Source organism: Lissotriton helveticus, chromosome 10 (genome assembly GCF_964261635.1).
Source record: "Lissotriton helveticus chromosome 10, aLisHel1.1, whole genome shotgun sequence".
NCBI lineage: Eukaryota > Metazoa > Chordata > Amphibia > Caudata > Salamandridae > Lissotriton > Lissotriton helveticus.
In genome coordinates, this window is record NC_136071.1 from 767,507,867 (window position 1) to 767,530,191 (window position 22,325).

General features: G+C 44.0%; 1 protein-coding gene across 1 annotated transcript in view; it reads left to right on the forward strand.

The window, feature by feature from the left end:
• The window catches only part of CUL2 (cullin 2), a 517,464-nt gene that overhangs the window by 394,009 nt on the left and 101,130 nt on the right, over nucleotides 1-22,325 (forward strand). Inside the window, exon 17 of the mRNA XM_078663320.1 lies at nucleotides 20,626-20,692. Coding sequence (XP_078519446.1) covers nucleotides 20,626-20,692 — 67 coding nt within the window. The remainder of the gene's footprint in view (nucleotides 1-20,625; nucleotides 20,693-22,325) is intronic.

Consider the following 22,325-nt stretch of genomic DNA (forward strand, 5'->3'; position numbering starts at 1 on the left):
ACACATAGATTATATACCAATTAGACAAACAGTATGAAATTCATAAAAAACATTTTCTCTGATAAAAACCAATACTATCATCATAAATCACAGGTTCGAGGCATGTGGGCTGCTAAATTCATATCTGTAGCATAGATCGCCGCCTAGTGTTGGGTCCGGATGATTGCACATTGTTGTCCTGGAAGAGTCTTCGAAGTATCACGAGATAGGTGGCTCCTCCCCTGGATTACAGTGCGCATGGGCATCGACTCCATCCCCAGATTGTTTTTTTCCGCCATTGGGTTCGGATGTGATTTCGACGTCTCCTGTTCGGAATCGTAAAAATACTTTATCAAGGCCAAAAGGCCTTATTGGCACCGTCGGTATTGTTCGCGTTCGGTCCCGTCTATCTTCCAGCTCGTAGAGTCGGATATCCGGGGGGTCGTGAGACTCTTCGGTGATCGGGGCCTAGTCGACGCAGCAAGGCTTCGAAGGCATGGAGCGGAGTCCATTCAAGAAATGTCCCGTGTGTGGATCCAAGTACCCACACATCGACGTCCATCCTGTGTGCAACAAGTGCCTGTCGCCGGACCACGACGAGGCCAACTGTATGGCCTGTTCCAGATTTCGATCGAAGAAGACGATCAAGCTTCGGCGCGTGGCGCGCCTTGAGGCCCAGCGATCGGCTCCAGCACCGGTGGACATCTTTGATGACCCCGCGGAAGACGAGCAAGTGCGTCACCTGCAGATTTCCCCTACCCCGGTGGAGGTTGAGTCCGACGACGGAGCGGACGACCACAGTCCCGACATTGAAGAAATCGTCGAAGGTAGGGGACGACGACGAAGCATATGGGGCCATGGAAGATAGCTCGGAGGAAGAGCTATGCCCCGTTCGTACTCTTACAAAGGCTCAGGTCACGGGATCGCCACGCGGCCTTACCCACGACCTTACACCTCGATCCACGGCCCCGCCTTCCGGCTCGGCTACGGACACCTCCGCGGAGCCGCCATTACTGAAAACGAAACCGAAACCCTCGGTTCCGGTGAAAACAAAGATGGCCGACACGCCATCGAAACCGAAGACGTCCGGTCCGGTGCCGACGCCGTCGTCTTCGGGGGCCCCCAAACATGCGCAAGCTGTCGACCAGGCTAAGGTGCCGAAGGTGGTTAAGGAGCCAAGCTCGAAGAAGCCCATCGGGTCGGAGTCTACCAAGGGAGACAAGCCGACGCCCAAGAAGACTGCCGAGCCTGCATCGGGAAAGTCTGTCGCGCCGAAGACCAAGGGGCCCGTTGACGCAAAGTCGGTGAAGGCCGCAGAGCCGAGGTCTGGCGCCGTGACCCCAAAAGGAAAACAGATCGATCCGAAGCCATCGGCATCGACGTCTACGGTAGTGGACAGTGATCGAAGCGCACCAGTCACGAGTGCTCCTCGACCGGACAAACACAAGTCGGCCACGCTCGGGTCTTCCCCAGGGGGCGGACCACGGACATCAGTCGGATCGACGAAACCGTCCGCTTCCTTTACGAAGCAGGTCTCGGACTCTCTCAAGCGCCTTAAGGACAAGGCTTCGGCATCGGAACCGAAGACTCCTTCTGCACCGAAGCTAACAGACGCACCGAAGACCACATCGGCACCGCTCGTCTACACGTTGCCGCCTAAGGTGGCGCCGAAAGCCTTTGCACCGCGGTCGGTGCCCAAGGACACCGTGTCGACGTCCACTCCACCGGCTGGGACCGTGGGTCCTCGACACCCTTTGGTTGAAGAACGGTCGGAGCATTTCATCGATGCCGACACCGGCAAACTCACGCTATACAAGAGGAAGATTACTTCACAACCTTTGCAGTCCTTTACCATTCCTCTGAAACGTAAAAAGCCTGCAGCAGACACCCCAGTTCTGGTGGAGCAGATTCTTCCTCAGCATAGGCGGAGTGCAACACCTTCACCCACATACTCAGATGGGGATGGAGGGGACCAAGATGAGGAGTACAACTTCCCTGCTCATACTGAGCCTGATGAGCAGCAGGAATCATGGATGGATACTGGTGATCAAGGGGACCAGCAGACGGTCCAGGATCCACAGGTCTATAACGTAAAGCCGTCCCCCACTGAGGACTCTGCGGCATTTAATGCCTTAATCGAAAGGGCAGCTACAAACCATAAGGTGGAGATGCATGCTGACCCCGTGGAAGTGGACTTCCTTTTTGACACTTTCTCTACAGCTGAAAAAACTGTCAAGACTCTCCCAATGTTGAAAGGGGTCCTTAAGCATGCGGCAGACATTTTCAAGGAACCCACAAGATCCCGGGTGGTAAACCCACGCATTGAGAAGAAATACAGATCGGCACCTGGCGACCCCACTTACATACGGGGCCAGTTGCCTTTGGACTCTTTGGTGGTCTCTAATGCCCGCAAGAGGGCAAACTTCCAAACGACGGGTGACGCTCCTCCCCCAGACAAAGAGTCAAAAGTGCTGGAGGCATCTGGGAAGCGGGTAGCAGCTCAGGCGGCCAACATATGGCGCATCTCAAACACGTAAGCTCTGTTGGGCAGATACGATAGGGCGCACTAAGACACCCTAGAGCAGCTGTTACAACACCTCCCAGACCAGTTTAAAGAGGGAGCTGAAATGCTTATTCAGGAGGGGAAGCTCATCTCCAACGCTGCTATAAAGTGTGCGCTAGATGTTGCGGACACAGCAGCGAGAGCGATCAACACTAGTGTGATGCTGAGACGTCAGGCATGGCTCCGCATCTCGGGATTCAAGCCAGAGATACAAACTACTATCCTCAACCAACCCGTTAATCCAGACAGGTTGTTTGGCCCAGAGGTGGACACCACCCTAGAGAAGATCAAAAAAGATACCGAGACTGCCAAGTCCATGGGAGCTCTCCAGTCCCAACAATTTAGAGGGAACACTTTTCGTCGCTCAGGCAATCGAGGTGTTAACAGAGGGCACATGTCGCAGCAGACGCCATTCAATAAAAGTGGTGCGCAATCCTCCTACAGCAAGCAGGGCAGAGGTGGCTACAGAGGAAACAGTGCCAAGGGTAGAGGCAGAGGCAACAACAGTTCCCGTTCCTCTGCCGCCAACAAACAGTGACTCCCTGTCACTGCCCCCTGACCATCCAACACCTGTCGGGGGGAGACTCCAACAGTTCCTGCCCGTCTGGAAGTCCATCACCACAGACAGGTGGGTTAGGAAACTTATCCAGTTCGGCTATTGTTTAGAACTGACATCCACCCCACCACCCATGCTCCCAAAACACCGTCCTATGTCAGCAGAGCACTTGCACTTATTGCAGCAGGAGGTTCTAGTGATGCTGCAAAAAGGCGCAATAGAGCTCGTGCCGGTGGAGGAGGAAGGCACAGGGGTTTATTCCCTGTACTTCTTAATCCCAAAAAAGGACGGCTTACTCAGACCGATTCTAGACCTACGCCCCTTAAACCAGTACATTCTTTCAGAACACTTCCACATGTTGACACTGCAGCAGGTTCTTCCCTTGTTACAACAGGGAGACTTCCTCGCAACCTTGGACCTCAAGGATGCTTACTTTCACATACTACTCCACCCCTCCCACAGAAAGTACCTCAGGTTCACCATCCAAAACAGGCATTACCAGTTCAAGGTACTCCCCTTCGGAGTGACCACTGCTCCCAGAGTGTTCACAAAATGTCTGGCGACAGTGGCGGCACACCTTCGGAGACAGAGTATACATGTCTACCCTTATCTGGACGACTGGCTCGTGCAGGCAAAGTCAGCCCAGCAGTGCGCCGCAGACATGTCCCACACCATTCACCTCCTTCACAGTCTAGGATTTACACTGAACTACCCGAAGTCACACCTTCAGCCAGCCCATGTGCGGCAGTATTTAGGCGCGACGATCAATACTCTGGCTGCCACAGCTCAGCCAAGCCCAGCGAGGATCGACAACATCCAGGCGCTGATCCAAAAGTTCAGACCACAACACTCACTCCCAGCGAGTGTGTTCATGCAGTTGATAGGCATGATGGCCTCCTGCATCTTCATAGTCCCGCACGCGAGACTCCATATGCGTCCGCTCCAAGAATGCTTAGCGCATCAGTTGGCTCAGGCTCACGGACAACTAAACGACCTAGTGTTGGTGACGGGTCGGGCATACAGCTCTCTGCATTGGTGGAATCCACACAACCTTTGCAAGGGCCGACCGTTCCAGGAGCCTGTGCCACAGATTACACTAACAACGGACGCATCTCTCCTGGGATGGGGGGCTCATGTGCTCCACTATACTGTGCAGGGACTATGGACAACGCAACAAAGGAAGATGCACATCAACTACTTGGAGCTGATGGCAATCTTCATGGCACTCAAGTCCTTCAAAGTACATCTGTGCAACAAAGTCGTGTTGATCCGGACGGACAACATGACAGCCATGTACTACATTCAAAAGCAGGGAGGTACGCACTCTCCACAGTTGTCTCATCTGGCTCAGAGCATGTGGAAGTGGGCCATTCAGAGGAACATCTTCCTCATGGCGGAACACCTCCCGGGCACGGACAATCAGATGGCGGATCTGCTCAGCAGGTACAGCCACCAGATGCACGAGTGGGAGTTACATCCATCAGTACTCCGCCCGTACTTCCAGCAGTGGGGTCATCCAGAGATAGACCTGTTTGCCACGGAGGAAAACGCAAAATGCCAAAGGTTTGCCGCCAGGTTCCCTCACCCACTATCGCAGGGCAATGCGATATGGATGAACTGGTCAGGCAGATTTGCGTACGCTTTTCCCCCAGCGCCTCTCATTCCGCTGGTGGCAAGAAAGCTCAAGCAACACTCGCTGACGCTCATCCTAGTTGCTCCAACGTGGGCGCGACAACCGTGGTACACCACGTTCCTCGAACTCTCCGTGGTACCGCATCAAAGACTGCACCTCACACCCCGGCTCTTGACGCAGAACCGTGGCGACATTCAGCACCCGGATCCGCAGCAGCTCAATCTGGCGATCTGGCTCCTGAGGTCTTAGAGTTTGGCTACCTTGATTTGCCCCCTGAATGCATGGACATCATCCGGGAGGCAAGGAAGCCCACTACCAGAGCTTGCTATGCAGCAAAATGGAAGCGGTTTGTCATCTACTGTACCGAGCACGCTATCAACCCGCTCGATGCCTCCATTCCTAATATCATCTGCTATCTGTTGCATCTTTACAAATGCAATCTAGCATACGCTTCCATTAGGATACACTTATCCGCCATAGCGGCTTATCTCCAAAACAGGCAGCATCTCTCTGTCTTCAGGGTGCCTGCCATTAAAGCATTCCTGGAAGGGCTGAAGCGGGTCATCCCTCCCAGGACCCCGCCAGCTCCTGTGTGGAACCTCAATGTGGTGCTCACCAGATTGATGGGTCCCCCATTTGAACCTCTGCATTCATGTGAGCTTCAGTTCCTCACATGGAAAGTGGCTTTTCTCATTGCCATAACGTCTCTAAGACATGTTAGTGAGCTACAGGCGCTCACCATCCAAGAGCCATTTATACAAATTCATTCAAACAGGGTGGTGCTGCGCACTAACCCCAAATTTCTCCCTAAGGTGGTGTCGCAGTTTCATGTCCATCAAACTATCGAACTGCCCGCATTCTTTCCCAACCCAGAAACGGTAGCAGAAAGGATGCTCCATACGCTTGATGTCAAAAGAGCGCTTATGTACTACATTGACAGAACACAACCTTTTAGAAAGACACAGCAACTCTTTGTTGCCTTTGCAGCCCAGCACAAAGGCAACCCCATTTCCAAAGCAGGAATAGCCAGGTGGATCGTTAAGTGTATTCAGATTTGCTATCAGAAGGCTAAGCGCACTTTAACGGTCCCCCCCAGGGCACACTCCACACGCAAGTTGGGGGCCTCCATGGCATTCCTGGGTAACATTCCTTTGGAAGACATTTGTAGGGCAGCCACATGGTCTACACCACATACGTTTACCAAACATTACTGTGTAGATGTGCATTCCAAACAGCAGGCAGCTGTAGGACAGGCTGTTCTTAAAACACTTTTTCAGACTTCTGCAGCTGGCACGGGCGGCCGCCGTTAATGGAGGGACTGCTATGTATTCTATGCTACAGATATGAATTTAGCAGCCCACATGCCTCGAACTGAATATGCTACTTACCAGTATGCATCTGTTCTTGGCATGTAGGGCTGCTAACATTCATATCGCCCGCCCTCCTCCCCTGCGCCCGTAGCGGCTGCAGACTTTTCTTACATTTTATCTCTAGCATGGCCATCACTTTCACTGTTAAACTCCATCTTTGCCACAATGGCTAAAAACAATCTGGGGATGGAGTCGATGCCCATGCGCACTGTAGTCCTGGGGAGGAGCCACCTATCTCGTGATACTTCGAAGACTCTTCCAGGACAACAATGTGCAATCATCCGGACCCAACACTAGGCGGCGATCTATGCTACAGATATGAATGTTAGATGCATACTGGTAAGTAGCATATTCATTGATGACCAAGTGCTGTATTATGAACATAATCCTCCCTACCCTCCAAGAGGGGTCACGTTCATAGTTCCTTTGCACAGAGGGAGATATAAAATGTTTAAATTCATACAGCACCACATATTGTGTGCCACACTTTACTTGTAGGCTACCTATTATATGCCAGACTGATGCCATGAACAGGCACCTGTTCTCTCGAATATGCCTGTTCAGATCCAGCAAATAATATGCGTATTCAGATCCAGCACTATGTGGTTTATTCTGGAGAAGGGTTCGCTTGAGGAGATCATCATACACACAAGTTTTTTGCTCACCATGCCATTCCAGTTTGGACCCAGCCATATGCAAATCAGCCTTGACCCTGCGCCCAATGGGAACAGTCCAGCCAAGATACCTTTCTTGTGCACGTCCTTATAAATTTGCATTATGTCAGCACAATTGTTGATGAACTGCAGATACTAAACTGATATATTTTTAAATGATGTCATTACTTCCTTATTGTATGGAGCTTTAGCATCCAGAATAGTATTCTATTAAGTCCATTTTGGCCTTACTGCTTCCACTTTGGCCTTACTGCTTCACTTTGAACTTAGATTTTTCTCAGGTGGTCTAGGCTCTCTTTTGCCACCTTCACTTCACTCCCTCCAATGTGATTGTATTGCTTGTTGATCTAACCTGTTTACAAGCGGTCTTGGAACCACTTAAATCATTCTTCAGCCCTACTTCTCCCTTCAGCCATACTTTATGTAGATTTTTATGGATCGACGCCCCAGCAAGAATTGATTCAGTTTTTGCTTACTAGTAGCACATTTATATCTGACAGCCAGAATACTTGATGGTGTACTGTAATCCTCCACAGACTCCCGCTGCCTCATCTGCACAACCCATAGCAAAATGATACTTATCAACATTTGTACTTAAGAATCATAAAGGGCTCCTCTTTTCACGTGTTCATCAGTTGGTTGAGGTGAATGATTGATTAAAGTCATGCCCTCTTATAAAAAATGCAAATAGAGTGATGTTTTCTCGCTCATTGTCCGGGCCACAGAGAGCAATCGCATAGTATAGGAAACCCATTTTTCAGTGCTTCCATTTTAAGATAGATTTGCCCGGGCTAGCAAAGAAACTCGGGGATGAGGAATGAATTGCTTGTTTGAAAATTACCGCTCATCAAATAACCACCATAAATACATTAAATCTGTTCTCCCATGCACACACAGACAATTAGCCCCCGCCACACACACACTCCCTGCACAAAATGCCAAATAAAAAATATACAATTTAACCTAGTACCAGATGCTTTGTTTGAGTTTAAAAGACTGATGCATGACAGTGTACCTCAATGTAACTGTCCCAGCATGATTACCTGAAGTTTTAGTCTGTTAAATGTCCAAACATCTTCAGTTTACGATCGGATATTCTAACCATCATGGCAGCCTGTCAGTATGCGACTAAACAAGCAATATCCCCCCAGGACAGAATGGAAGACTTAAGTCGAATGGGTGCCACGATAAACCTAGTAACTTGCAAGCAAGGTCTTTGTCCTGATCTAGGCACAATATACATAGACTGCCATAGCAAACATGACTATTTCTTTAACTAGCTGCCAAGGAGCAGAGCTGTAAATGTTTTATTTTTCGTTGCAAATATTTTGTTTATCGTATTCAGTGCATTGTATAATTGTAAATAGCCTTTGTCTACAGACGTGCACAATTACCTTTAACCGAAGCAGCTGCATGTTTGTACAGTTCACACCGAAAACTCAGCAGGGAGGACATGCAGAGTAGGAGACGGGACAGCACGTCATCAAACCTCCATCAGAGGCTTTTTCTCTATTCACACAAACTGGAAACACCTCGGTGCTAAACACATGTACACCTTGTCACAAAATATTAGTCGACTATCCTGTATTGTGGGACACCATCTTGCCCGCTGAAGTTTACCGTGGCACAGATGCTTAACCGTACTCAGTTTGTCCTGATCACAGAAACCTCTAGAGCCTCACAAACTCACTATGAAAGCAAGCCTAAACCTACTGTCCATTGAGGACAATGTGAAAGAAACCCACATTCCATAAGGTAAGCCACACACGGCTGGGCAACAACAAGGCAGGATGCGGATTTAAAGGATTTACCGCTTGGAGTGAATGCCATGTGTTGAGAGTTAAAAAGCAAAAACTCACAAGTGACAGAACAGAAACATGCTGAAGTCATTTGCCAGGTGTGCTCTCCTGGATACTGTAATTCCTGTGCACTAATGTGTACTAATATGCACAGTGAAAATCACAAACCCTGCTCCTAACCACCATTCAGCAAAGAGACTCCACCCCACATGCCAATATTCTTACATAATAACTTTCTAGATATACTCTCACGTGCTATATTTCATACTGCGGTACAAAAGGGGGTGGTGATGGACGGAGCATCTGAATCAATCAAACACTCACACCCAGTCAAAAGATCTGGGTATAATCTATCACCGTTCTTTAGCCCACTCTGCCACCCGAGTTCAGACATGGCTATATGCAAATCAGTCTGATCCTGTGCCTCATGGGAACAGTCCAGCCCGAACTGCCAAGCCAAGTCTTCCCTGGACCGGAAACAAGCTTCCGAGGACCGGTTTCTGGCATTCCAGCCATCTTCAGCCCGGCTTGCTTGAATCCAGTGGCAAAGTGAGCAAGGGACTCACGTCTGAGCATACCCTACCACACTTATGGCGGCCAAAAGCGGTACAAAAGGGGGTGGTGATGGACGGAGCATCTGAATCAATCAAACACTCACACCCAGTCAAAACATCTGGGTATAATCCATCACCGTTCTTTAGCCCACTCTGCCACCCCAGTTCAGACATGGCTATATGCAAATCCGTCTGACCCTGTGCCTCATGGGAACAGTCCAGCCCGAACTGCCAAGCCATGTCTTCCCTGGACCGGAAACAAGCTTCCGAGGACCGGTTTCTGGCATTCCAGCCGTCTTCAGCCCGGCTTGCTTGAATCCAGTGGCAAAGTGAGCAAGGGACTCACGTCTGAGCATACCCTACCACACTTATGGCGGCCAAAAGCGGTACAAAAGGGGTGTGAGTGTTTGATTGGTTCTGATGCTCCGTCCATCACCACCCCCTTTTGTACCATATTTCATACTGCATCCAGCAGGAATACCTCACAAATGCACTAAGTCACCGTAAGGGCAGGCTAGAACTATTTGTCACCTCCCTTTGCCACACGCTGACTATTAAAGTAGAGAATTCAGATTTTGGTTTCTAAGCATCATGGTACCCAGTGCTGTTGCATATTTGTGCTAGAATAATACTCCAGTTATTTATTATAACTATGTAGTGAAAAGTGCACTGCAGAATCTACAGATAAAATGCTACTGTTATAAATATGCTGAAAATGCCTGTTTTTATTCCCTGAAATGAATCAGCAGATGAAACCACACAGCTGTTTGTACCTGCTCTCCCATCTTTTTGCATGTGGTTTCACTGACTTTTCTCATCTTATTTTATTTTGGCCTATCCAAGTGGACTTTAATTCAAGGAACCACACAGACTCCAAGAGCAGTGTTCCCACGCAGGACCCTCTACTACTGCTGGGAGAAGAGGGATGCAGAAAATGCCCCCCACCCCCACCCCCACCCCTCTTACAACTTTGTTCCAAGGGAGCATTCCACTTTTATCCCAACCCCTAGATGCGAATTCATGGTCGTAGTGAGTTAAGCAAGTTTTAAGATACAGGAGCCTTCCAATGCCCCGCTCTCTCATAGAAGTACTGTAGCACCACAAAAGGGCTCTTGTTCCTCTTTCCCTCAAATGGGTAAGGATCCTGAAATGTGATTTTTGATTATGCTGTTGAAAACCAGTCAAAGTGTAAAGAACTGAAAATTAAGTCTTTCTAAGTGGTAAAGGTATCCCAGACATGGCTCCTAAGGTCATGGTTCTTATTACTCAGTGTGAACCTTACCGATAAGGCCCAATGGAAAAAACGGACTGCAGTTGCTTGTTTTCCTATTCAGAGAGGACCTGGCCGGAAATTGAGGCTGAATTTTTCTTTTTGGGGAGGTGTCAGGACTAATTTGAATGTAGATGTTCCGGTCTGTACAAGCATAGACTAGCTGCAAACTATGAAATAACCCAGAACTTAAAAGTGATTACGATTAATGCAAGCATTTGCCTTTACGGCATTTCTTTTTTTAAAAACAAAAAACAAAAATGAAGAAAACTGAAAAAATGTATACAACCGTACATGCTGTATGATAAAAACCTAATTAATAATAGTAATTCCAAGTATATAAGTTCATAGAAGTCAATCAAAATGTACAAATAGAAATATCATCGTAAGCATAACTATGGCTGAAAATAAGGAGATCAAACAATACATTGTCAAAGGATAATTGGTAAGCAAATTAGAGAAGTGGTAAAAAAGGCAATGGGGTAAATTAAGGTGGCTTCTGTACATCATCTGAGTGAGACTGAGAAGTCGTAGACGGGGAAGCAACTAAAGATAAATAATTGGTTAAGGGAAGCCAGAGGAGATCTCTTTTGATTGCCAAGGAAATGGGGGAAACATAATTAGTATCTAGTCGATGATGGAAACAAACCGCGTTCCACCAAGCGCGAAAAGTGACATTATTAGCTTCTTTCCAATTAGAGGTGATGAGATGGAATGCAATAGCTATTAAAAGGTCAAGGGTCTTATATTGTGGAGAATGGGGCCAGAGAGGGGAACGAGTACCCAGGAAAACATGAGTGGTGGAGAAAGGAATCTGAACATTGAAAATGTTCTGAATTTGGGACCAAACAATTTTCCAAAACTGGAGTGTAGGGGGACATTCAAATAGCATGTTTTAAATCAGCAGAAAAGTTTGGGCAAGACCAACAAGTAGAGGGAGTGTCTGATGAAAAGGTGGACAGAATCAATGGAGTAAATAAAATCCGATTATAAATGAAAAAAAGGGTTTGTGTGGGATTAGCAGCTCTAGAGGTCTTATGAATCTTTTACCATATCTTATCCCAAAGAGGAACCGTCTAATCCTGAGAAAGATCTTTTTCCCAAGCTATCTCGATTTTAGTTTTGGGTCTGTCTAAAAGAAATTGAAAGGATTTATAAAGAAAGGAAGCAGAAGGAGCATGGTCCAATGCAGAGGATATAGGTTGAAATACAGTGGGGATATCAGTGGTAACAGGTAAAGATTGAATATATTGAACAAGGATAGGACAAAGTAAATTATACTGTAAACGAGATGATGAAGATGAGGAGAATTGAGATTGGAGAACCGAGAAGGGAAGAGGTTGGTCGTTAAGAAGAAGTTGAGAAATCCATCGTAGACCTTTGGAATGCCAATACTTCTAATATATGGTACGATTACGGATTCGAAGAAGTTTATTATGCCAAATAGGCTGTAGATGAATTGAATTGAAAGAGGGATAAGAGGAGGATAGAAAAGGAATAAGGAGATTACGAGACTAGGAGATAACAGGGTTTCGAAGAGAAGACATATTGGAAGTGAAGGAGAGAATTTCTCGAAACTCAAAGGGAGTAAAAAAGAAGGATTCTATTTTTAGCTAGAGAGGAGGATAAAAGGTGAGATCAGTGGAAATCCAACGGGCAGCCTGTTTCAAGGAGAAAGCTCGATGATAAGATTTAAAATCATGGAAGCACAGTCCACCATGAGATTTATCCTTCTTCAGGGCGGTAAAGGCTATGCGAGAACGTTTGCCTTTCCACAGGAATTTGAGAGGGGTAGAATCGATCTTCTTAAAATAGTAGTCAGGAATATGAATAGAAATCATGGAGATGGTGTATAGTATAAGCGGTGATAACATCATTTTAATTGAATCGAGACGACCCCACCAGGATAGAAAAAGAGGGCTTCCATCTGGTAATAGCCGTATCCATTTTTTTGGTTATAGAATCAAAGTTAATTTTTAGAGTGTCAGACAAAAGAGGAGCGAACCAAACTCCCAAATATTTAATCTTCGAAGGTTGCCAAGAGAAACCTTAATGTTCGAAAAGATGTTTCTGACGTAAATGATTTAAAGGAAGGATTTCACATTTGTCAGTGTTATCAGACGATTTTGTCAGACGAGTGTTTGATAGTGTTTGTCAGACGATATCCAGAGACTTGAGAGAAGGAAGAGACCTGTTAAAGGAAGAGAAGATTGAGGATTAGAACAGTATAAAAGAATATCGTCTGCGTAAATTGAAAGTTTAACTTGTTGGGAACCAAAATGAAAACCAGATATATTATCATCAAGACGGATCTCAGTGAGAAAGGGCTCTAAAGCGAACACAAACAATAAAGGGGAGAAAGGACAACCTTGCCTAACACCTCTCTGTAAGGAAAAATAATCGGAAACCATACCATTAGTAAAGATTGAAGCTTGAGGACCAGAATACAGTTAAGAGATAAAAGAAATAAATGTAGGTGGAAAGGCAGCCCATTTGAGAGCATTGAACATAAAATCCCAGCTAATCCTATTGAATGCTTTCTCCGCATCTAGGGAAATAGCAGCCAAAGGATGATTAAGCGAAGAAGCTTTACTTAAACCCATTAAAAAAGACGTGCGAATTGTCAGAAGAAAATCTACCTTTGACAAAACCCGATTGCTCTGGACCAATTAAATCAGGTTGAAGTGGATCCATTCTAAGAGCTAAGATCTTGGCAAAAATCTTATAATCAGTATTTACTAAAGAAATAGGGCGATAATTTTTGTACAACGAATGATCCTTATCTTCTTTAGGAATTAAACAAATCAAGGCTTCTTGAAACGTACCTCGAGAAGAGCCTGATGCCAGAAAGGATTGAAATAAAAGTAAAAGATTTGCCAAGAGAAGTGAAGCAAAATGACTATAAAATTCAATGGTAAAACCATCCGGACCATGTGCTTTCCCACGACGTAAAACCGAAACCACATGCGAGATTTCAGCTAAAGAAATGTCCGCTTCCAAGGATTAAAAATCTACATGGGTAGAGGGAGGCGAGGGTATATTTTGTAAAAAGGAAAGAAGATCAGCCGAGTCTGGGACAGACTCTGGAGTATAAAGATTTTGATAGAAGGTAACAAACTCGTTTAGGATATCCTTGTCTTTGAATAAAGAGACACCAGTAGGACTTAGAATAGATTCAATTTTAGTCCGTTTTTTTCGCACTTTCAGATAATTGGCTAATAAGTTGCCCATTTTATTTCGTCCTCCATGATAGCGGGAATTACATTTTAAGAGAAAATTGGAGGCCGCGTCTGTGGTTAACTTATTAAAGGTGAATTTAGCTTCAATAAGTTCTTTAAGGGAGGATTCAGTGCTAGAGGGATAATACGTATATTCAAGAAGTTTAATTTTATTAATAAGTTGAGACGATTTAGCTTCCATAAGCTTTTTCCGTTGGGAGACAACGTTAATATTAAAACCTCTAGCAGCCGCTTCAAAAGAATCCCACACCATAACAAAGGAAGAATCTGGGGTATGATTAATCATAAAAAATTCAGTGGCAAAAGCATTGAATTTGGCACAAAACGTAGGGTCAAGGAGTAGAGAGTTGTTAAACCTCCATCGGCCTGGGTGGAGAGAAAAGGGAATGAGGTCAATATCCACATGGACGGGTGCGTGATCTGAAATTAAAATGGAACCAATGTCAGAGGAAGTGGCATGTTGAGCTAACGATTTACATAGAAAAAGGTAATCTATGCGGGATTGGGAATGATGGGAAGGGGAATAATAACTATATTCTCTAATGTCAGGGTGACATAATCTCCAAATGTCTACTAAAGCATTATGATGTATGGAAGCAGTACATTGATTGTGCATTGTGGACTTACAGAATTTAACTTTGGAATTTCTATCTATTATGGGGTCAAGGATTTGATTACAATCACCACCAAAGATGATATAATCATCATGAAGCGAGTACAATTTTTCAGAAATGTTAGGCCAAAAAGATTTGTCAACACCAGTAGGAGAAAAAATGTTAAAAATAACTATAGGAATCTTATCTATATGAAGTTTAACAATCACCCAACGACCATCAATATCACATTCATGAGAAATAGCAGGAACATTTAACTTTTTATGGCACAGAATCACAACATCATTTTTCTTACCCACAGCAGAAGAACTAAATACATGACCCACCCAACATCGCTTAAGTTTTGAGGCCTCGCTTTCTGAAAGGTGGGATTCTTGAATTAGGGCAACATCAGTGCTAAGCTTAGCTAGATGAGACAACACCCGCTGCCTTTTAATTGGGTTATTTAAACCTTTAACATTCCAGAGGTGGAAGGGGTACAACATCTGCGAAAAGAGAGAAGAAAAGAAAACTAATTATGGAGAAAAAACATGGAAAAAGAGATAAAAGACAACAATTAAAATACAACTATATAAAGGGTAAGTAAATGGACAAACAAGAAAAACCAACATGACGAGAAAACAGTCACTAGACCAACTTCATAGGAAACAATTTAAACAATTCTTGAGGTGTCCATAACATCCGCTCCATGGTGACGAAGGAACTCTTGTAAGGCCGCTGGATCTCCAAATGTGGTAGTCTGGTCTTTATAAGTAACCTTGAAGAGGCAAGGATGAAGCAAACCAAATCTGTCATTAAGAGCTCGTAGCTGTGGACGCAGATCCACAAACTTTTTCCGACGATCAGCTGTGGCCTTAGCTATGTCCTGTGAGAGGAAAAGGCGGTGACCCTCCCACATGATCTGTTTCTTGGATTTGATGGCTGATAGGACCTGTAGAAGATCAGTGTATTGCAGAAACAGCATAATGACACCTCTGGGTTTATTAGATAACTTGGGTCCATGTTGAAAGAAGAAGAAGCGGGTAAATCCAGAATTTTTGGAAGGAAGGATTGGAAAAAGACAGTGGGATTTGACCCTTCAGAAAGTTCCGGAAGTCCGTAAAGTCGAAGATTATTCCTGCGATTTCGATTTTCCAAATCCTCCGCTTGTCTTTTGAGTTGAAGTATATCCGCCTCCATAGAAGAAATACGAGAGCATGAGGCCTGAAGAGATTCTGTTGATTGTTCTACAATAAGAACAAGAGATTCCAGTGTAGACCATTTATCATGCAAAAATTGCAAAGTTTTCGTGGTCTCTTCCATGAATGGTTTGAGAGCGCGAATCTCCTCTAAAATTAGATCCATGGAGGACGAGGTCGAAGCAGAGCCTGGTGAAGGAGGGTCTTTCTTTAAGCGCTTGGTAGCCGCTGTCGTTGTTGGAAGTTTACTGGAAGATTGCATTTTAGAAGTTGATCCTGAGGCGGAATCAGATTTTGGCGTAGAGTTATCTTCCATATCTTGTAAATTGGAGTCAGAGTCTGAACAAACAGTAGACTTTGAAGCTGCAGAAAGCTTAAGATTGTGCAATTTCCCCATAAAGATGCAAATAGGTGGTCCGAAATAAGCTCTATTTCCTATCCACAGGATGCAAAAACAGCGCCAAAGAGACTAAAATAAGGATATTAAAGAAGAACATGAAGAAAATATTCAAAATGGCGGAATGTCCAGCTTCAAATAAATCATATTGAGGAGAAAAAATGCACCAAATGCAGAAAACAGCATAGAAAAGGTGATAGAGGCAAATACCTTCCAATGAAAATCATAATTAGAGGCAGTCTCAAGGAAAAGAAAGTATTCCACAGAACATCGCACCAAAAGCTTTAATAGCGCGAAGGAGGAAACAAAATGGCGGCCAGAATAGAGTGGAACGAATCTCGCCGAATTACAGGTGCAGGAGACTTGAAAAGGTGTCAAATATGGGAGCGCTGGGCTCACCTCATCTTCAGACCTTGAAATGTGGCTTTGCCGCTGGAAACTGTCCGATGGTGCCGCCGAAAAACAAGCAGGAGCGGAGGTCGATGAAGGAGCCTCGCAGCTATGCCGCCATCTCGTGCGACGTGCAGGCCATGCCCCCCTTTACGGCATTTCTGCTGCTAAGGCCTGCCTCTGTTTTGTTCCATTCTTTTCTGGTGAAAAATCCACAGTTCATCGTATCCAGGTATCGTCCGTAGTTTAACTACTTCATTTATGGTTTTATACGTACTGAGAGTTTACTACAAAAAGGAAAAGATGGCAGTCATTGTGGTATGCATCAACTATAATGGTGAACATAGCACTATACACAGTATTTCTAGTTTATAGCAATGAAATAAAATGTTTTCGAGACAACATTATACATATTTTCATTGGTTGCTTTTATCATAAATTGAGGAAATGCAAGCTGCTACTGAACATGTGATGCTGTCCGGTACGAGCAATCCCCCAACCTCGATTGTGTGTTCTATCTTTACGTATATTCACAGATCAATTCTGATTTTTTTCACGGACAATCCCTGTCAATTTTTTTATGTTAACGATATTCCATAGCATAGTCTACCAAATACTCAGCGGTTTCGGATTTGAGAGCTTTTCGGAATTGGGCAATAGATAGTCTGGCTTCCAGTGGCATGTGTGTGATCCGCTTTCCAATGGGTGTCGACAGTGGATATAGATGCTCTTTCCCAGTATAACCCCTTAGCACAAACAGTGGGTCTGGAAGAGTGGAATGAGTTTGATCTCTTTATTAGTGTATAAAATTAGTTTCCAGTTCGCTTGTATTGAATACTCTGCTACAAGTTATGAAACCTAGTAGCTGACTTGTTACATCCTTGCCAACAATGCTTTCAGTGGCAAAAAACTGTTTCTAATAGTGCTGGAGCTAAGTACCATCTCATAAGGATTTTATATGCGTTTTCTTTAAATTGTTTATATACTGATGATTTCACAACTCTCAGCCATGTCACCGTCAAGGCAACTTCAGATATCTTTACTACCAAATCTACCTCCCATCTTGACATATATTTATGTTTGCTGTCTGTTGAGGGCTTCTGCTATTCATATAGAGGGTTGAGATATACCCTTTCTTTATAGTTGTTGCAAACAGAGATTCCATTAGCGTTTTAGCTCTTTTTCTACACCTCCACAGATTGAATCTTGGACCAGAGTACAATTTGGAGTAGCCGTAAATTATCTATAGGGACAGAACAAAGGCCCAGATGTACTGTTAACTGCTCTCAAAATACTAGTCGCAGTTTGCGATCAGTATTTTTGTGACCACAATTTCCGAACCAGCCTATTTAGGAGTAGGTCATTTAAAAAAACTAAGAATTAGAGTGAGTCACAATCCACCATACCTCTTTAATATTCATGGGGTAGATTGCAAATTGCAACTCACTCCGATTGGAGGTGATGGTAGCATGCTGGGATCAGCACACCACCATGTCTGCGATTGTCTTTTAATAAAAATAAAAGTTTTTTTTTTAATTTATTTTTTTACATTCAGTCAGTTTTCCTTTAAGGAAACAGAGCTGTGCTTAAAAAGAAAAACTTACAATTTTACTGCAACTTTGGGGATTGTGACCTTTCAGTGTTTTAAGATCTCTATTTTAGGGAGGAAGAGATGCATATATAAACGCCCTTCCATGTAGCGCCTCCTTATCCAAGGGCATGGCCTGCACGTCTCACGAGATGGCGGCGTAGCTGCGAGGCTCCTTCATCGACCTCCGCTCCTCCTTGTTTTTCGGCGGCACCATCGGGCAGTTTCCTAAGAGTAGGAAAAAAAGTTACCTGCACCTAAATTGGGTTTGGTGCATTGCCAAAAAGCATTTGTATCGGTCTCAAACACCGAATTGGAACATTTGCTACTACAAAAATTCGTTGTACTCTTGGAGGATTATTTGTTCTCAGTATGCAAAGCTGTGTCAGTCATCCCAGAAGAGACAGGATTTTTATTTTAAAAATGGGGGTAATCGGAGGATATGTTGTGGTGTGACCATATCTGTCTGTTAAAATAGGATCATCACAGATAGTAAAGGGATTTGTGGAGGCCACTTATTCCTGAGAAAGAGCCATTGTGTATTTGAAGGTAGCTTTGGTTTCTGTTGTGTTCCTCTTTAATCCAGACTTGCTGCATGGTGGGTTCGACCATTTAATAAGCCAATGTCACCCTCAGAAGTTGCTTTAAACAAAGTTCCTGTGGAAAATGTATTAGGCCAAGTGTAATGTGTAAGCTGTTGTCATATAGTTTGAATGACAGCTAAGGTTATATGGAGTGATAATGTTTGACCTACAAAAAGTAATTTCAAGATGAAATTGTTAAAATTGGTTTTAAGGCTTGACCCCTCCGAGAAGGATTGTAATTCCCTTAGTATCACAGCTACTGAGATCTCGTGCTCAATCAAGAAACAAAAACTATAATTGGTGAATAGGGCAACCTTATGAGCCCACTTGAAGTCTTAATCTCTTGAATATTTGGGTTAGATCTAATTTTATCAACTAATCGTTCCATTCAGAGCTTGAAAAGCAAGAGCAGAAGAAAGCAACCTATGTAATGCTCTTTTACTGTTATACTTCTGGACAGTTCGCAATTTATCTTTAATTTTTCTTTAATTTTTAGTGCTTTGGGTGCCAAAGCTAGAATGTGTGTTTTCATATTTTGGCCATGTCCTATCTTGTACAGTAGCGTTCCAAGAAATATCCACTTAACTCAAATAACTCAAATAAAAGCCTTCTAATTATCTATTGAGGGGTATTCTGTACTTTATAATTGGTTCTCCTAAGTAATTCATATCTACTGCCAACTGAATATTGATACACCGAAATGAATACGGGCCAAGAGTAATAAGTTGGGATGCCAATATTCTAGAGTGAATTTGACATCATTATTCAACAAAGCCTGTGCAAGCAAGTTTATTTTAGGTCGTTGTATGGTTTCTCCTTACAACTTCCCAGAAAAGGACCCCTTGAAATCTGCTTGGCAACTAGACTTGTGACAACCAGCCCCAGACTAGCATGCTTAGAATAGAACACGTTCTTTTTCATTGAACAACTTACTTCCCCTGCTCATGGTGGGTTGACTATGACTCTTCAATCCACAACGCACCCTGCAAGGGTAGCCTGGCAAGATTCCACCTACCTGATTGGCAGAGGTCAAAGCATTTTTCATAGTGCAGCCAACCTGATTAGCAGTGGAAGGTTTTCCATTGACTACAGAGTAAGGATTGGTGCTGTGAAAGTGGTACTCAAGAAGAAATACCCGTCCAGCTCAAAGATACCAGCTGAATCCCTTCACCCTAGACCGTGGAGACAGCTACAATATATAGTACATGTTACCTTACCCCTATCAGATGAATCAGTTTGTCTGGCAAGCACATGCCCCTGAATAGCAGAATCCCCAACCCTCCTCTTTTATCCTCTGCACTCCCTGTGCCATAATCCGTCTGGTTTAGTATGCTTTTCCAGCACTCATGAGGTGGGTATACCTGAGCTGCAATAGCCCCCCCCCCACCCCCTGACCAGCTCTGTAGAGCTACAGTAAACACTTTACTTGTGTTTCCCTCGACCTCAGACTAGGGGCCACAAGTTGGAACTATTGCTTCTCTTGCTTTGTGTTAAATGTGTTTGTTTTGGTTTTGTAACCGTTCCTAACCCCCTATCATAGCTTTGATTAATTCCCTCTGATAGCAGGACCATTCACTCACTGTGGGTGGCACCTTCTGTGACTAAGCCACATGCTCTCAAAATTTAGGAACTCCCTATCCGAAATAGATTTGGGCCCCTGCAACCAACCTAATCAGTATATACATTTTAGAACTGGTTCAGTAGTGAGTCCTACTCCTTACTTTAGATATCTGTCTCTGCTAACCGCTGTAAAGTTAGTTTCTACTATATCTTTTTATTTTAACTGAGATCTGCATGACTACCATTACCTAATAATCTATGTTGAATTGTAATTTTAGAGTGTTTATTAATGTGTTATTTCTTATTGGGTAAATCCATGACTCAGCGTTCATATTTATTGTATGTGCTGCATCTGACGCAATCTTTGCGCTGCCTCCTAGGAGCTAGGCCTTCACTTCCCAATCAAGTTAACTAGGAGAAATATGGAGGCTTTGGAGGCCAGGGTTCATTAGACTTAGACAGAGTGCCCAGCATTATGATCTATAGGGAGCATATCCTGTCTCAGCTTTGATACTGCTGGGGTGTTTGGAAAGCATACTTGGGTTAGGGACATGCAAGTTTTATTGAACAATTGATTTATTTTTTTTATTTTTTGTTTCCTACTGTCTTGACTTGTATGCGGATAAGTCAAATCATTTACATGAGCATTTGCTAAACAAGATTATTTTGTTTTGCAGTTCGAATTATTTTACAGTCAGCATTTTAGTGGAAGAAAACTTACGTGGTTACATTATCTTTGTACAGGTTAGTACAGTAATTCCTTGCTCTCTCTTTGTACTAAGTACTATTAAAAAGCAATTCACAATCAGGGTGCATGCATGTGTATGTATTTGTGTGAGCATTCATTTTAGATAGTTAATGAGAAAAAAAATGTAGGAAGTGAATTAAGGTTTTTCTATCTAAACGTACGGAGTTTGAAAATAAGAAAACTAAGGATGCTACTCCCAAGTAGTTACCGCCAAAATCAAGGCACCCCTAGATATGATCTCACATGAGGCATTGATCATGAAATCAGTGATTGTTTTGTTTGCTTAAAGAGGATAACTTCAAATGTGCGGACTAAATGTCGACCTCAGGTTTCACAATCTGCGTTTTCTGGGCCACTGTACCAATACAGAGTTTGTCAGTTTGCCACAAGTTTTGACTGAAAGAGGATTAAAAGAACTAACCCACCAAGCAAGCTAGGTTACTTTTAAGTAGACCTAACTGAAAAAACATGATCTGTGACCACAAGCCTCCTTTCTCTGTATTTTCATATAGGCCTACTCAACAATGGTGACTGCAGTTGAAATTTACCTATTGTTACCGAGCAACCACGATTGTAGCTAGCATTTAAAAACCGCACTGCCACAAAAACTCCTGGTCACAAAAAAGCCTGGTCGCAAAAAAGCTGGGACTAAATGCCTGGGAAAAAAGGATTTAATTTATGTATTCAATTGTAATTTTGTGGACCAACAACCTCCAGATCATTCCAGTGCTAATACACTGATCTTCGACTAATCACCATGGAATTGCTGACATTTGTGTGACATTTTATGTTGATAAGTCAGTAAAGGAGAGGAAGCAATTGAAGAAGCACTAAATGTGCTTTTAAACTTAAATACTACAGTAGCAATTAAGCGATGTTGCGGCTTTCAAATGTGCTGTAATTTACCTTTCTCTGACCGCTTTTCACCTTTACTTTCTCCTTTTCTTTTTCTCACTCAAGCTGCATTAAAAAAAATTGACATGCTGCTTTGTCCAGGTTTGCAAGAGGGTTAAGGTCCTGAATCGAGCAGGATAACCCACAGTGAGCCATCAGCGCTTCCTCTTCCCCTATTTGTATTACTATTAGGTGTTTTTACATCTCCAAATTCAGTCCACCTTGCTTCTTGAGGCGTTCATTGAGCCAGACGATAACGGAGGTACCACTATTGGTAGAGTACTGAATCGCGCCCTTCCATCACACAGAAATTATATGTGCCGTAACGGAGAGTAGGTAATAGAGACCGAAAATCAGTGTAATTATTTTTATTTAGAAAAGCTGAATTAAAGATGTAACCTGACAAAAAAAAACAATTCTGATGTATCCCTCACAATTCAAAGATACAAACAACTGACCTAGAATGACTGAGCTTGCTGCTCACTCCTACCCTAAAATATGTCACCACCTGACATACTAGGTACATGCTCACCGTTCCTCCACAACCCGCCCTAAATCTGGAATGTAGGAGTCTGTCACCATCCTACAAACATGAGCTTACAGCTTGTCATTTGATTCCTTTGTGGGTGTGTGCATACGAATGCATACGTGTGTAATCAGTGCTTCCTGCTGACCACAAATGCACTCTGCTCACCATTTGCTACAAAGCATGTATGAGCTCAAAGGCCTTTCCCA